General features: G+C 59.8%; 1 protein-coding gene across 1 annotated transcript; it reads left to right on the top strand.

The window, feature by feature from the left end:
* The first annotated feature begins 6,981 nt into the window (after positions 1–6,981).
* On the top strand, positions 6,982–10,586 carry WHR41_04341 (uncharacterized protein). The gene is made up of 3 exons (XM_069372947.1): positions 6,982–7,226; positions 7,288–7,342; positions 7,406–10,586. Exons 1-3 carry the CDS (start codon positions 7,157–7,159, stop codon positions 10,233–10,235), a joined length of 2,955 nt encoding a protein of 984 aa, XP_069230387.1. The 5' UTR covers positions 6,982–7,156; the 3' UTR covers positions 10,236–10,586.
* The last annotated feature ends 2,653 nt before the right edge of the window (positions 10,587–13,239 follow it).

Raw genomic sequence — 13,239 nt, 5'->3', positions numbered from 1 at the left:
AAGCGGCAGGGTTCAAGGGCGTGGGATGAGGATTCTCTCTGATTTTTTCATGATTTTTCTTTTTTGGGGTCGCGTTCGACGTTGCACGAGCGGAGCGCAGCAGTCTCGCACGTGAGATCTCAGTGCGACGGTCGCACTGCTTGTCACGAGGGCAGGGCCGGGCAGGGGCAGGGGTAACAGGATCCCTCGTCCTTTGACAGGTGGGTGGTCGCACGGGGCAGGCCGCAGGCAATCAATTGGGGCTGGCTGATTTGGAAGCAAAAGGCCGCGGACGAGGATTGATAGTGCACGTCGTTTCGCGGAGGGGTTGGACGGTTCGAGTCGACGGCGTCAGAGGCCGCGCCCTCGCTTGGTAGGTTAGTCAGATTGCACGGCGTCGTTGCAGATCGATCCGCGGTGCTCTGCGCCGCCATATGCGAATCGCAGGCCGGGTTTCCCAATGGCGCTGATAGACGGCAGGAGGAGCTTGCTGCTGCTGCTGCTGCTGCCTTGCGTAGATGGCGCGCAGTCGTCCCCGGAAATGCCAGCGTGGACTGCCGAAGAGGGAGTGCTGACTTCCGCTGCCACGGTGGTTGTGGAGGGGTGTTCTTTGAGTGTGGCGCTCAGGGTAAACTGGCGGGAAATTCCCGTGGTTCGAAGACGGCCAAGGATAGGGGAGAGCGCTGGCGGGCTGGCTGGCTGGCTGTCAATAATCTCGCTTGTTACACTTTCGCCCACGTTCTTAGCGAACTCGAGAAGGGCGCGCGCGCATCTTTTCCCCAAGATTCGGGGTACGGAGGTACAAGCGATGACGATCGACGAGACCGTCGACGCCCCCCGCATGCTTCAAAAAACAATGCTCCGAGCGCAAAGTGTACGATAAGAACAGCGACGCAAGCCACCGCGCGACCGCAGCAAGCCATGCTCGCCAGATTGGGCGACAGAGCGTCTGCCCTGCTGGGCATGCTTCGGCGCTCGCCAGGCGACTGATGGATGATGCCTCACGCGCAGCGATCCGCGGCGCCCGCTCGGCCAGCGGCAGGCTTGAACGCTAGATTGGGCGGATCGGCGAGGCAGCTAACCCAGCCATTCGATAATTTTCCGATGCGCCACGCCTGCGCTGGCGCTGCCGCGAAGGAGGGGTGCTATACGGGGAAGCACACAAGCTCGCGGGTTTGACGAGGGCTGGCTTGCTTGACTCGGGGCGAGCACCACGATAACCACGGCGCCGAGAGACGGTCACCGCGGCGCCGGTGTCAGCATGACCCCCGCGGCTCCCTTCGAGAGCATCGATTATCGCTCGTGTCCGTCGCATGAGGTGAGCCCTGGGCTGGGGGCCGGGCGATCGCTCTCGCTTCCTGCTGGGCGACGCATCCATCGTCCCCCGCTAAGGGCCCTGAGGTTTATTTTTGGGTGGCGGCCACCCTGGGAAAGCTTGGTATCTCTGAGCTCCGTGATGGTGTGTGATCGGAAGCGGAACAAGCGGGATCTCTTTTGTTCTTTTCGTATTCTGGTATTGCGACCAGCACCATCCTTGCGCGCTTGAGTGTCCGGGGAACGCCCTGGCTCGCACCTCGCCTTGCTCGAGCGGTCGCTGTCAGCGGTCGCTTCGATGCGGCGCTGGCGCGAGACAGCAGCGAGCGCATATACGAGGCGCGATCGCTTGATAGTGCATATGACAAGGGACCCGGCGAGTACCGGTGTGCTTGCGCGCATGCGTTGCAGTGCGTTGCAGCACGTCGAAGCGCAGCGGCAGCAAGGGATCCAGCGTAGCAAAGCATGGCGACAACCACAGGGAGCAAAGCCTGACCGCATGAAGGCCCAAGCGACATGGCGGTGGTGATTTGGCCAGCGTGGAACTCAGTCAGACCGCATTGCCATGCTCACTCCACTTGATGCGTGCTAAGAGGCGCGGCCAGATGTAGGAGTGAGACAGGGAGGAATAATTGGCCGAGTGTTATGGTTCGGCGTCTGGCCAGCCCTATGGCGGTGCGATTGTGTCCTGCAAGCTGGAAAGCAGCGATAAGGTCCCGGTGATGTGTGGTGGTAAATGCACTTGGGGATCGAATGCAATAGAGTCTTGCATGTATATATTGGCCTTGCTAGCGATTGGGTGCCTCTGTGGCGGATGGCGGCAGCTGCAGTGCTCGGCTATCTCGACGCCTGCGTGGATGTGTAACTGCCCCGCGGCTGCAGTAGTGTGTGGCGCCGTGGTCGAGGGACGAGTCGCGCCTCTTTGTGCAGGCCGTCTCTCAGCCACAGAGTAATGCATTCCAGCCATCCGACGCACGCCGGTCCGGAAGTCAGCGAGCTGGCGGACGTTTCTTCACGAGCCAATCGCACACCCTTTGGATCGGCTGGGCGTTGACGGACGCATCGACACAGTGATGGTGACAGATGCTCAAGTCATCGAACCTCGCGTGTCTGTCAATGTGAGAAAAGGGAATAATGCGTCGCAAAAATTCGAATGCCCCATCTTGACTGAAGCGTTGGGCAGGGTGCAACGGTCCTGAGTCCGCCCGTCGCGGGACGGATTTAATCAAATCGTCTGCGTCACCTACTAGCAGATACGCAACACACCAATGGCATCGGATGCCCCAGTGCGGCGGGCTGTTTTTACAGATACATAGATCCGCCAGGGGCAATGCGCATTGTACTAACATGCATGTCCTTGCAAAAGTCGATGAACCGGCGGTGCTAGCGACGCTCGTCGCCAGGGTTATTGTCGCTGGCGACTTGTTCAACTACGACATGAAACACAATGGATTACTCATTGCTGCAGCACACTGACGCCGCTTGTCTTAGCAGTGGGCCTTCCTGCAAGATTCGTCCTTCTCCACCATAGCAAAGGGCGATTTGCGGAGTGAGATACCGTTCCGTTGAGATGGTGCTCGATCACGGCAGCGTCGGCAGGCAGCTAGTGGAGGGATTGCTGGGATGATAGCAGAGATTACTGCCCGCTCTGCTCGGTTGTACTGCCCTCCGTTCTGAATGTGGGTCTCGCTGCAATTGTAGAACTTTGTCTTTATTGTCATTGTTGACCTAACCGCTGCAAGATGACGACAAATGCTGAATCAGGGCTCAGAAGACTTGAGCATTGGCAAGTTGGTCGCTTGCAAAGGATTACGAGCCATCGAAGTTTGAAACGTATTGATTGCGACAGCATGGCAGAAAGCCTGCACCTCTCGAGCATAATAGCTCAGAAGGCCTGTAAAAGTCCTGGACAGGGAATCACAGCAAGCGCGGGAGCAATGTCGTGATTCAAACCTTTTCTTGTTGTTGTCTTCGCGCAAGCGTGGCGTGTGGCGACTTTGTGATTGTGAGCTGGTTTGTGGAGCTTCTCCAGAAGGACATGTAGATCGTCATGGTAGCTGTCTCCGATGGCCTGTAATGGAAATACACTAGGGGAACCGTATACCTCAATGATACTGGTTTCGATGAGTGCGTTGACATTGTGCGTGTCATGAATGGTGTCTCACGGAGCCTCCGTGATTGAGCGTTGGGATGAAGCTCGTTGAGCCAATTCTGTCGTGATGGAAGGGTTAGCCCAAACTGACGATCTTCGAAGACTTACACCAAAACGTTTCTTCACATGCTAGCGGAACGGTCGGCTTCGTCTCCCGTTCCTTGGACTGTATGCACACTGTAGGTGAGGTTCTTGATGTGTGGTTTCCTAATCCGATGGTTGACCGGCCGCGTACCCAGGCTGACAGCTGTTGTGAGCATAACGTTTGATATGGTGCCATCTCACGGAGAACCATTCACGAATCATGCTGTGGCTAGGGCCCCGGCGAGGGAGCCTTTCGTGGTACGACCAAAGTTGATAGTGGAGCTGTATGTACCTGCACACTCAATCTCTGGCAGATCGCCACGCAGGCCAAACGGTGCTCATTCCGAGCAAGCGGATTCGGCCTCGTGAAGATCGCCGGCGGCAAGATAGCGTGCCCAAAAGGTTCGTCCGGAGGCAAGTGCGAACGAATGTTCCTTGTCAAGCGCTTTGGTCAAGAGCTTTACTGCGACAAGCAGAAGACGTGTGTGGAGACTGCGTGCCGTGTCTGTTGGACCTGCCACCGTCCCTTAAGGTTCCTCACCACGGCGAACATTTGCCCATGCATTCACTGCATCCTTCAACGTACTGTGAAGGTGGAGCCGAGCATGGGGATAGGAGCGGGTAAGCAAGCAGGCTTTGCGCAGGTGGCAGGGAAGATGATTATTGTGGACGGCTCGGCGGCATTCATTCGATTGACGAGAAGGGCGGCGGCAGGACGGGCTGCTGGCGGCCTGCAAGAGCGGCTGCCCGCCCCAAACTCCAGGCGTGTCGGGGAAATGTGCTCCTATCCTCCTATCCTCCTATCGCTGAGAGAGCTTGCGAAGGAAAAAGCCCGATAGCTGCTGCATCTCGGTTTGGCAAGCGATCGCCAGGCGCGGTATAGGCCAGCTTCGATTGCTGGGATGGAGCAGTAGCTGTGGCTGACCGCTGACGTGTGGATGCAGACCACGGATGTGCCGGCGGCTGGCGTGCGGCGGCCGCATTGAACATGCGCGCGGGCGGCTTATGCTACCGCCAGTGCTGATGCGACGGCGGCCTCGCGTGTGCAGTCGGGACGGTTGAACTGTGGTGCATGGCGGATGGCGCATCTGGCGCCCTGGAGCTGCGGGCAGTGTGTGCGTGCACGAGATTCCACGCGCTGCTCGCACTGCGGAGGCAGCATCTGAGCGTGGGCTCCCGCCCGTTGCAGGGCGATGGCGCGGTGGCGTGAGATCGGCGCCAGGTTCCTTCGCGAGCCCGCCGGCGGGCGATCACTCTGCGGGGAGTCTTGGTGCCGCGCTGGTGTGGATTGCATCTCGAGAGATTTGCGCACTGATACCGCGCTGCACGGTACGAACGGCCAGCTAGCCTCGCGCAGCGTCGACGGCGATAGGTACCGTGCGGCTTGCATCTTGCGCGCTCACCGTGATGTGTGCATACGGTATATCCAGGAGAGCCACTGACGGCGCCGCGGCAGCGCGTGGCTTGCCGCCCGGGCGGCCCTCAGCGTGCTCCCAGAGGATGCCCGCCGTGCCTCGCCTGCTGGGTTTGCATGTGGAGATAGCTACCTCACCTTCCTTACCTTAGTCAACTGTGGATGTGGGCACTGGGTGTTCGTCGTGCCGGCAAGCGAGACGGCGCCGCTGGCTCTGACGCCGAGTCGTGCCTTGTGCCTCGCGCGGCCGCCCTTTGCACCGGGCGCGCCGTCTGCCACAATCGAGCCGCGTGAAGATTCCATTTCCATTTCCATTGCCACGAGCACGCGAAAGCAGCGCCCCAGCCGGGCGGATGAAACGGCGTGTCGATGTCGCACGGCCGCGTGGGAGAGAGATGGTGTTGCCAGATCGGCGCTGGCCCTACCGCTGCTGAGGCTCGCACATGCGCTCAGGCTCGCACAGGCGCGCACGCCCTCGCGGCCGCTGGCGATGTGTTTGCCCGATGCGGCCGCCTGCCCTCCGGCACTCGACTCTTCTCAGCGCGCTATCTGCCAGCAGGCTCCGGAAGGAGAAAAGGGTCCTGCAGCAGCTGCAGCAGGCTCGAGGGCCGCCCAGCGCGCCGCCAGCAGGGATGTAGCTGATGCCACCAGGTAGCCAGGTAGCGCCGATACGCTGGCCCGCAGCCTCCTAGCTGCCTCGCCGGGCTGCTGCTAAAACGGGGGCCGCAGCAGCATAGCTGTCTCTCCTGACATCAGGGAAGGCGAACTTGGCGCATGCGCGCATCATCCACCGCGCCCTGGCCCTCGCCGCCCGCCGTCCACGCCCACAGGCTCGCCCCAGGGCCGCATCCTGCGGCTGCGCAACGTCAGACGCAGCCAGCCCGCGGCCAGGGCCAGGGCCAGGAACCAGGGGCGAGCGGGGTGGTGAGGGCGAGGGCGAGGGCAGGGCGAGGGCGAGGGCGAGGGCGCCGTGGGCGGGTGTTGGACCTTGGGCGGGTGGTGCGCGCCCACGCCCAAAATACTCGCGGCGGCGGAGGCATCAGCGCACCGCCAGCGACTCTCCAACACGGTGGAGCAGCACGGCCAGCTCTGACCCGGCCGTGCCAGGCAGCCAGGCAGCCGGGCAGCCCACCCCGCGGGCAAAGGCGGCGGGCACATCGCGCACATCCACCTCATGCAGCGGCGGGTGGGCGCGGTGGAGAATGGGCGAGGAGCGCAGTCCGTGGGCGTCTCATCGCGCAGCGGGCACGCCTGGCGCCCTGTGCTGCTGCTGCAGGCCGCCGAGACGCGCGCGCAGAAGAATGCTCCGACGGCTGATCCTGATCGCGCGGCACCCGGCATGGCATGGCAGCGTGTCGTGGCGTGGGCCAGTACTGCTGCCCGCCGGCTGGAGCGGTGGTCCCAGGCTCCCAGGCTCCCAGGCTCCCAGGCTCCCAGGCATTGGGTCGCCGTCGCGGCGAAGGCGGATGGCGTGCCACCCAGTAGTCCATCGTGGCTCACGGCAGCGTGCAAACCCGAGCGAGCAGGCAGCGCCAACACATCACGGGCGCCGTCACCACCTCTATCGGGCTCAAGCAGGCGCAGGCTCACTCATCAGGCTCATACTCAGGCTCAGGCTCATACTCAGGAGCTCCCGCGGGCTCACCACTGCAAGCACCAGCAGGCTCAGGCCATGTACCTACCGTACCGACCGACTACCTTCCCTCACCGTCCCTGCACGGCGGACGCACAGCACCTCTACCGCGCATCCCAGCCCTCGCCGCGCAGCCGCAGCCACGCACGGCAGGGGCCTGCCTGCTCCCTGTCCGGGCCCGTCAGACGTGCAGCACGGGCGCGGTCTATAAGTCATCACTCGCATCACCAGCGCGCGCCAGGCGGATCTGCAAGCTGAGCGACAAGCCTCCAGCCTGCGCCCATGCGCCCCAGCCCGCCAAACTCAATCCTGCGCCTGCTGTAATCTTATCGCTAGCCCCCGTTAGCTCGCCGTTTCGCCCGTTCGCGCGCATCACCTCCGCCCATACTACTACGCCGCCCTGCTCCATCGTTGCAGGCCACCTTGTTTCTGCCGTGTCTTATTGCCCTCACCCTCCCCGGCTCCCCCTCGCTTCGCTGCCACCTGAACGTCCTGCGTACACGCCCCGTCCTCCCTTCCATTGCCGGCCTGTCCCTCGACCACATCGACTTGCTTCGTCGACAGACGATCGCCCGGCACCATGGTCTTCTGCACCTACTGCGGCCAGTCCTTCACCAGGGACGAGCACCTCGAGCGTCACATCCTGACACGTTCGTCCCCAACAGATCGTCCTGTCGATCGTTCAGACGAATACTGACCGATGTCCAACAGATACAAATGTCAAACCGTTCAAATGCTTCACTTGTCACATGTCCTTCGCCAGGAGGTTCGTCGTCTTGATCGATCCGATCGATTGATTCTGTGTATGGTAGGCTAATAACGTCTCCAGGGACCTTCTGCAACGACACTACACCGTCCACGGACGTGACCAGAACCAACAAGAGATCCCCGCCGTCAATGGCATGATCCCCAAATCAGCAGGCCGCACACCCATCGCCTGCAGTAATTGCGCCAAAACAAAGACCAAGTGCGATAAGAAGTTTCCTTGCTCGAGATGTGCCGGCCGAAACCTCAAGTGCACACTCCGCCCCACAAGACGATCGTCGAAGAATGCAACACGCATGGGAATAGTCGTCCCTCCAGAGGGCTTGACCGCCATGCCTCCACACAACGTGCCGTCGGGCGAGAACGGCCAGGCTCCTACCCAGACACAGACACAGACGCAGATGCCCAACGGCAGCCCTACACAGGCACCTCCCGTCCTTAAGCCTGCGAGTCCAAAGAGCAATCTGAACAGCATACCAGAGGATAAACAGACTGCACCCACCGTCGACGGACCACCTTCACAATACATCGAGGGTCATACCAGCGGACCTACACCCCCTGAACAGACCAACATGTCTCCGCCTTTGCCGCAAGGACCGAATGGTTTCATTCAGTCAACGCCCATTTCCGGATTCGACGAGTTTAACCAGATGAGCGCTGAGGACTCAGACCCAGGCTCAAGTCCCCGTTTCATGCTCGACTGGAGCCAGATGCAGATGCCTCTGGGCTTCGACGGCGTCAACAACGTTGTCCAGCCCGAGTTGCTCATGAACCCTGACATGCAGTTTGATCCCGCCGCTATGCATATGATTCCTGGCCCGGACGGAATGATGCCCATGATGCCAGAGATGCAAGCACCGCTGATCACCCCCATTGAGACTCCCAAAGTCGAACGCGCGTTCTCTGATCTGGAACTCGGAAGCTCGGCAGCAATTATGAACCCCCACAGGCAGATGTCGACGACATCCGTACCGGATCAGAGAAATGACATGGCCGCAATCATCGCTGCTCAAGACGCATGGTCGGTTTTCCGATGCACACCAACTGTGCCGTCAAGTGCGTGCCCCAAGACTGCGAAGCTTAACCTGGAACGCCTGGAGCAGAGCCTTCGAAACCACGAAGGCTGGAGCACCTGGAGTCCTCGATGGGACGAGGCTGACTTTGCCGGTGGCGACCACCTGACTGTGATGCAGCTGCACGAAAGCACCAGGGACAAGTTGTTAGCCATTACACAAAGCTTTCTCCACAAGGCCCTCGACATCCACCGTGACAACTCCAGCCAGTACTCTCCTCCCAACGGTCGCATGACGCCAAACTCGAACAGCGGATCTAACTTTGTTATCTTGCCACCCGCTCGTGTTCTGGAGTACTTCCTTAGGTCATACGCCAACTGCTTCGAGCGGTATTACCCTTTGACATCTCGCGGCATCCTCGACGCCAATGAGCTCATGCATTGCTATAATGACCGCGCCGCCAGCTTGCTCGTTCTAATGATGATCGCACAGGGTGCTATGAACATTCCCGACTCTGAGGCTAGGTGGCTCACTGGTGGCCTCACGGAGGCATGTCGCATCTCTCTTTTCGACTTGATCGAGAAGAACATTATTATGTCTGGCGACCCCATAGTCCTCCACTCCGCCTTGCTCTTCACCGTGCAGGCCGCATGGAGTGGCGACAAGTGGCAGATGGACATTGCCATGGGTCAGCGTGGCATGTACTCTTCGATGCTTCGCCACTCCGGTGTCCTAGACAACAAGCCTCCCATGCCGCAGTCTTCGGATCACCGTGGCAACACTGACCACCTTTGGAGTGAATGGATCCAGAACGAGAGCAGGAGTAGGCTGGTTTACTCGTGGGTCATGGTCGACCAAGACCTGTCTTTGTTCCACGATACTGCCCCTCTTTTCTCGGTCACTGAATTCACCGCGCCGATGCCTGATGCGGACCGTCTCTGGCATGCGAAGAGTGCTTCTGAATGGTCGAGCATCTTCGAGCAGGTCCACGAGTTCTCCGGTGGATTCTCCTCGGTCGGCTCGGGCGCCAGGCCTTTGTCGTTGAAGGACCTCTTCAGGCACTTCCTCGACGACGAGATGATTCCTCTCGGAATTGAGATGACACCGCTGCAGATGCGTCTGCTCTTGCACCCTCTGCAAACGTTGGTCTGCCAATACAGCCAGCTCCTCAGCTGCTTCTCCGACTCGCTCTCGTCTCGCAACAACGGCACCCGCGCAATCACCGCGGCATCCACTCGTTCCCGCATCGAGGAAGTGCAGTCTCTCCTGCAGCGCTGGTTCGACCTCGCCGAGCGCTACCTCAAGGCCAACCCGATGTGCGCCATGATGCAGACCAACCTCGTGCTCTTCCACCTCATCAGCCTCAACGCCGTCACCAATTTCCCCGAAATCGAGCGCCTGGCGCGCCGTGAGAACACCGACGGCAGCCTGCAGCAGCTCGTCTGGCTGCACAAGCGATGCGTCTCCGACGTCGAGGAGGCCGTCTTCCACTGCGGTCAGGTCCTGCGCCTCGTCCGCAGCATGCCCCGCGGCATCCGCCCGCCCTGGTGGGCTGCCGCCGTCTACCGCGCCTCCCTCGTCCTGTGGACCGACAGCCTCGTCCACAACGGCAACAACATCGCCAACGGCGCCAACGGCATGTACCCCGTGCAGGGTCCCTCGTTCGCCATCGACGCCCTCCCCGCCGACCACCCACTCATCACCCGCTACCTCACCAAGCGCGAGGGGGCGCCTTGCCTGACGAAGCGCGATGGCTCGCAGGTCGGCATCGACCACTCGTTCCCGGTTCTCCAGCACTGCATTGAAGTCATCGACGAGGGTGCGTCTTCGCGCTTCTCGGACGGCATCCGCAGCAAGCTGGAGAAGCTCGCTCGCGGCTGAAGTGTCTGACCATACGTGGTGCATGAGAGTAACGGTCTTTACCTGCTTTCGTCATCTACACATCTACTACCACAACAACTACAGATCATGGTCGTGAACCGCCTCTTCACGACCTGACAGACCAGGCGACATGAGGTCGCCCAGCTCTACAGTATGGCCGCCACAAGGTCAGCCGTGCCACACCGCATGATGCAGCGACTACCTCAACCACGGCACTAGCCATGGCTCCAGTCGACCAGACATCCGTGGCGGATTCCTCGAATCCATTGCCACTTCACTGCGCCGGGCCAAGCAAAGCAGCCCTTTCCATTTCTCTTTTCTTTCTTTCTTTTTCACTTCATTTCCCTTACAATAACGGCCTCACGTCTTCTGACCTTCCTGCTGCAATTCTTGCCGCGTACAACGAGCGCTGCGTTCCTTCCGCGATCAAAGATGGATTAATGCAGTAATGTCTTTCGGGACGACCGGCAACGAGGGGAACAAATATCGGGAGTTTTTGACCTGCTTTTTTTTTTTTGGGTGGTTCTCTTTTTTTTCTTGGATGGAATGAACAGCACATGGGATGATAGCCTGCCTTGCCTTGCCTTGCCTTGCCTTGCCCACCCTGCGCCGCAGAGCGGACAAGAGCATAGCAGAGCAGAGCCGGACAGGACGAAGAGATAGAAGCAAGCAAGCAACCAAACGAGCTAGCAAGAAGCACAAACGAGAAACGCAGAACACTCACACAAACCTCCCAAGCGTCCCTCCCACTCTCTTTAATACCCCCTCCATCCACCCTTCCCGACCGAACGAAACTCTCGCACAAACCCCCCTCCCCCCCATGTCGATCCGACGTCAACCACCCCGTCTCCCTAGGATACCGCCGCCAGGTCCGTCCGTCCTTCCGTCCGGCCGGAATCCCCCTCCTCCTTGTCCTTTCTTCCTTCAGGCAGGCCCATTTCCACAACGTTCCCTCTCGACCACTTGGAGCCGCGCCTTTCCCCCTCCGGACGCCGTTGGTAGGCCATCATCGGTCGGTCAGTCAGTCCCCGCGCACGGCTCTTCCGGTCCGGTGCGGCCGTTTCGCGTACAGGAAGGGACAGAGAGGGCGGGGCGCCTCGCTAGGCTGCCGTACAGTATAGTATGTAGAGCGCTCGCTCTGTGGATCGTTGGCGATGCGGGAAGAGTCGTCGATGTGGCGCTTGGCTTTGCGGTCTGCGGGCTTGCATGTCGGTCGGTACCTACAGAGAGGTGTATGCACATACACTTCCACATCTACACGTTCTGCGCATTCTGCACACGGGAAGAGCGACGGGCGGACGGACGGGGATAGGCCGTAGGTCGAAACACACGCATCTCCCCGTTCCGCTGCCGACGGTTTGGGGAAGCTCGAGGGGGAGGGGACGGACGAGACGTTGGAGGGTCGCCGCGGACGGAGATGGAGCTATCAGTGGCCGTTCGGCTGGCGCGCGCTGTGCGGATTGTGCCTTTGACTGCCGGCCGCACGGTCGGTTCGTTGTTGTTACTACTTCACCTGTGAGGACGAGGCTGCACGGGTGCGGCTACGCGGTTGCGTGAGGGGGATGGCGGAGAGCCGCTGGGTGGAACGGAGAGGGGAGGGGAGGGAGTGAGGAGGTTGGTGATACCGGTTTTTTTCTTTTGCGGCGATGGTTGGTTGGTTTGTTTGGGGTTGGTGTGCGGTTCAGGGTGATTGTGAGCATCTCTATGAGCGTTGAACGACTGCAGGATGAGGGTTGGTTGGAGGCAATGGTCGTCGAATGGATTGGATTGGATTACTCGAGATAGATGCGTACGCCTACCTACCTACCTACCTACCTACCTGCTGTTTTAGACAATCATCTCTACAATCATGAGACCTACTCATCCTTCCAGTGTCTTCGGATACATCACTGTGTTTGACACAGCATCGCACCATGCTCAAATCCCGTCCACAGCGCTGTGAAGCCTTCCAAACAATCGCCGGCTCTCCAATGCTCCATACCCATCTCCAGCACCGTCGGACGACCATCGTGTGCCCGCTCACGACCCATTGTTCCTCAGAACTCCTGGTCACAGCTGCAGACGAACGGACAAGCGATGGAGAGGCCATCCGAACGGAGAAGCGGTGACCCGGTCGAGGCCGGGCCTATTCTGCAGGACGAACAAAGGGTCCGGAGGCTATAGTCGGAGAGGGACCTGGCTATAGCGAGAGGGATCCTTGTGACGATCTCTGCAGATGCCACGAGGAGCGGTGGAGAATGCTAGGGAGATGGAATTCTTGGAATTCTGGAATTTTGGCGATTGGGAGCGGTGTTGTGGGTTTGCGATCTGCGTGAGAATGGCTTCATGGGAATGCGAAGTCGCTCTCCGATAGCAATGGCGGGCTTCACGACCCAACGTGCGTTGTTGGGTGCAGCATTGGATTGTTGCTTGCGCTGATTGTCATATTCGCTCAATAGCCAGACTACTAAAGCACCTCTAATCCCGTTATCCTGCTATACGCTCAGCGAGCGTAGCGGTGTGCGCAATTGAAGCTGCATACAGCACTTGGCGAAAGGCCCGCAGTCCTCCGCCTACACGTGCATAACAACACGGGCGGAAGCAAAATAGCCTCAGCGCACGGCTCCCTAGCGATGGATGCCTTAACACCTAGCGCCGACTATTATCATCACAAATAATTCTCCACTAGAGCGCGTCGCACGAGATTACTATTGCCGTCGACGACGCGTCGCTCCAACGTTTCGTTGACGGTGTTTCGATTGTTGTCTGACTCGTTGGCCCGCTGACACGACATTCCGAGGATGTAGATAAATATAGCAGAGTGAGCGGGCAGGGCAGATACATCCAACAGGTACCCACAGCCTTGTCTCAGCGAAGCCCACAGCCCGGTGTCAGCTCAGCTCCGCAGCGCGAGGGCGGGCGCGCAAGTCATCTCCGGCGGTGAATGGAGGTGCGAGGAGCGGGCGAGACTGCGTGGTTGTTATTGTGTCGGTGAAGAGGACATATAGCAGAGGGTGTGAGAGAG

Source organism: Cladosporium halotolerans (assembly GCF_011745625.1).
Source record: "Cladosporium halotolerans strain TM138-S3 chromosome Unknown Sca11, whole genome shotgun sequence".
Lineage (NCBI taxonomy): Eukaryota > Fungi > Ascomycota > Dothideomycetes > Cladosporiales > Cladosporiaceae > Cladosporium > Cladosporium halotolerans.
This window is presented reverse-complemented; position numbering and strand designations above follow the sequence as displayed.

Bases quoted from the DNA above. Each gene is read 5' to 3' on its own strand.
- WHR41_04341 (XM_069372947.1), top strand. From the start codon at position 7,157: ATGGTCTTCTGCACCTACTGCGGCCAGTCCTTCACCAGGGACGAGCAC. The intron at 7,227-7,287 runs GTTCGTCCCCAA...GATGTCCAACAG, and splicing joins CGAGCGTCACATCCTGACAC to ATACAAATGTCAAACCGTTC. The intron at 7,343-7,405 runs GTTCGTCGTCTT...TAACGTCTCCAG, and splicing joins CACATGTCCTTCGCCAGGAG to GGACCTTCTGCAACGACACT.